The sequence below is a fragment of the Eubalaena glacialis genome, chromosome X, assembly GCF_028564815.1.
Source record: "Eubalaena glacialis isolate mEubGla1 chromosome X, mEubGla1.1.hap2.+ XY, whole genome shotgun sequence".
NCBI classification, from domain to species: domain Eukaryota; kingdom Metazoa; phylum Chordata; class Mammalia; order Artiodactyla; family Balaenidae; genus Eubalaena; species Eubalaena glacialis.
The window spans coordinates 41,061,738-41,064,327 of NC_083736.1; the positions used below are offsets into that span (position 1 = coordinate 41,061,738).

The 2,590-nt window shown below is 42.0% G+C and overlaps 1 protein-coding gene across 1 annotated transcript; it reads right to left on the reverse strand.

Annotated features, from left to right (window-relative positions):
• Positions 1 to 669: 669 nt before the first annotated feature.
• Positions 670 to 1,883, reverse strand: LOC133082488 (geranylgeranyl pyrophosphate synthase-like). Its single transcript, XM_061179087.1, has 2 exons — positions 1,551 to 1,883; positions 670 to 1,251 (listed from the first exon to the last, which is right to left on the reverse strand). The coding sequence occupies exons 1-2, from the start codon at positions 1,881 to 1,883 to the stop codon at positions 670 to 672; spliced, it is 915 nt and encodes a 304-aa protein (XP_061035070.1).
• Positions 1,884 to 2,590: the final 707 nt, after the last annotated feature.

The window sequence follows — 2,590 nt, forward strand, 5'->3', positions numbered from 1 at the left end:
TCTATGAAACAGAAACAGAATCAGGGACATAGAGAACAAACTGGTGGTTGCCAAGGGCGAGGGGGTGGGAGAGGGATGGAGTGGGAGGTAGAGGATAGCAGATGTAAGTTTTTTTTTGTTTTTGTTTTTTTGCTTGTCACTGTCAGTTTTTCATGGAAGACTTTAGTAAGGGAGTTTCCAGGGAGAAGGATGAGCTATTCTAAGCAACGACATTTAGGAAGAAAGAGGAGTCCTGTGGTCGTTGGGCCAGCTAGCTATAGAAACTGGTCCCAAGTAGTCAACGGCTTGGAAATGGGGTAGATGGATTGCAAAATGCCCACAGAATACAGTTAGGAAGTATGTGGATAAAAGTTCCTGGAAGCTGAAGTCTTCTTTATGGACAGAATCAACAGAACGTGAGTGGCAGAGCTGACCACAACGTCCCAACATAGCACATTCTGACATTCAAATTAGACTTATTTATATGTGCCTCCTTGTGATTCCTTCAACTTGGTACTATGCTGATTATCTGCACACAGGGATTCTAAACTGAAACAACCTCACTCACATCACCACTATCACTCAGTTTTTGGAGACCAACAGCTTGGTCCAAATTTTTAAAAAGGTAATAGGCTAAAAGACAAAAAAAAGTCAACTAAGCTATCAGGACTAATCAAGAATGGCTTAATATTATTCATTCTCTTCTTTGAACATTTTACTTAAGTGTTTTGTTAGCGCTACTAGCTCAGGGTTCCCACCACATGCATCAATTTGTTTATAGGCTTTAGATTCAATCTCTTTAAGAGTATTCTTTGTGTATTCAAAAGAACCTACTTTCTCAAGATAATGTACACAGTATTTTTTAATATCTACGTTTTCGGTTCTCTGGCACGAGATATTCTGCACCTGGGTGGTTTCAGGCCTCGACCAGATAGCATGAATAGTAGGGAATGAGAACTTTCCCTCTGTTAGATCTTCACAAACGTTTTTGTTTTCACTATATTCTTTGGAGTGTAGATTAGCATAATCATCCCTAATTTGGAAAAACAGCCCAGGTGTATTCAGCAGTGGCTTTAAATCTTCTTTGTAATCAGAGAACAACTGCATGAGACCTACTGTTAATCCAAATAGTCCTCCTGTCTTTTGCAGGACCATTGCTTTATATTCTTCTTCAGTGGGACATGTGTAATTATCCCTCCAGTAGGTATCTAGGCCTTGTCCCTGATGCAGTTCTAAAAGCTGGCGAGTAAAAAGCTTTACTGCGGGGCTTCCCTGGTGGCGCAGTGGTTGAGAGTCTGCCTGCCGATGCAGGGGACACGGGTTCGAGCCCTGGTCTGGGAAGATCCCACATGCCACGGAGCAGCTGGGCCCGTGAGCCGCAATTGCTGAGCCTGTGCGTCTGGAGCCTGTGCTCCGCAACAAGAGAGGCCGCGATAGTGAGAGGCCCGCGCACCGCGATGAAGAGTGGCCCCCGCTTGCCACAACTAGAGAAAGCCCTCGCACAGAAATGAAGACCTAACACAGCCAAAAATAAATAAATAAATAAATTAAAAAAAAAAAAAAAGCTTTACTGCATCTGGGTGATCAAGGGTTAAGACTTTCTCTAGGTCAAGAATATGTGCATAATTGGCAGAATTGATGACAGATGGAATTCCATAGATGCTGTGTGCCACTGGAAAGCCACGTCGGAGTTTTGAGTTGTCTTCGACATCATCAAAGAGTAAACTGGCATTATGCACCATTTCCGTCACTTCAGTGATAATCTGTAGCTTGTCTTCGGGAACTTTTAGCCAATGATTAATTGCCTGTGAAAGTTTGGTTCTCACTTGTTTACCTGGTAACTGAGGTAAGTACTTACAAGGTTCTAGAAGAATTCTTTGGGCTGTTTCTTGAGTCTTCTCCATTCTTTGTAAATTTCAAAGCTGATGGTTCGAGGATGATATCACAACTTTCACGCTGCGGGTCCGGGAGCAGCAGTCCCCAGCATCACCTTCCCACCTTAGAGTTCAGAACAAGGCTCCCCCGGACGCCTACATGAATCCCTTCCCTCACTTCATAGAACTCTCCGCCCTGCTCAGCCGCCAGCGACACTGAATTACTCAGTGCAAGAAAATGCGCCATCCCGGTCACACTCCAGATGTAAGATTTTATATATAGGATGGATAAACAACAAGGTCCTAGTGTATAGCACAGAGAACTGTATTCAATATCTTATGATAAACCATAATGGAAAAGAATATTTTTAAAAAAGAATGTATATATATGTATAACTGAGTCACTTTGCTGTACAGCAGAAATTAACACAACATTGTAAATCAACTATACTTCAATAAAAAATAAAATAAATTCTGGTTTCAATACTTACTAGGTATGTGACCCTGGACAAATCACTTAACCTACCCACGTCATGATCTCTTCACCTATAAAATGGGGATGATGATAATGCACGTACTGCACAACTATGAAGATTAAATGAGTCAACTTAGAACAATACTTGGCACATAGGTACTACTATAAGTGCTCGCTATTATTATTACTCTTATTAATTCCAGGAATCCATGGCTCCAAAGTCAAGTGGTGGTTCAGCTACCCTCGTTGTGGCCCTGCTAAA

Excerpts from the sequence above, each read along its gene's own strand:
- LOC133082488 (XM_061179087.1), bottom strand. The coding sequence starts at position 1,883 with ATGGAGAAGACTCAAGAAACAGCCCAAAGAATTCTTCTAGAACCTTGT. Across the intron at positions 1,252-1,550 it reads CCCTTGATCACCCAGATGCA|GGAAGCCCCGCAGTAAAGCT; the intron begins GTAAAGCTTTTT and ends CTGCGCCACCAG.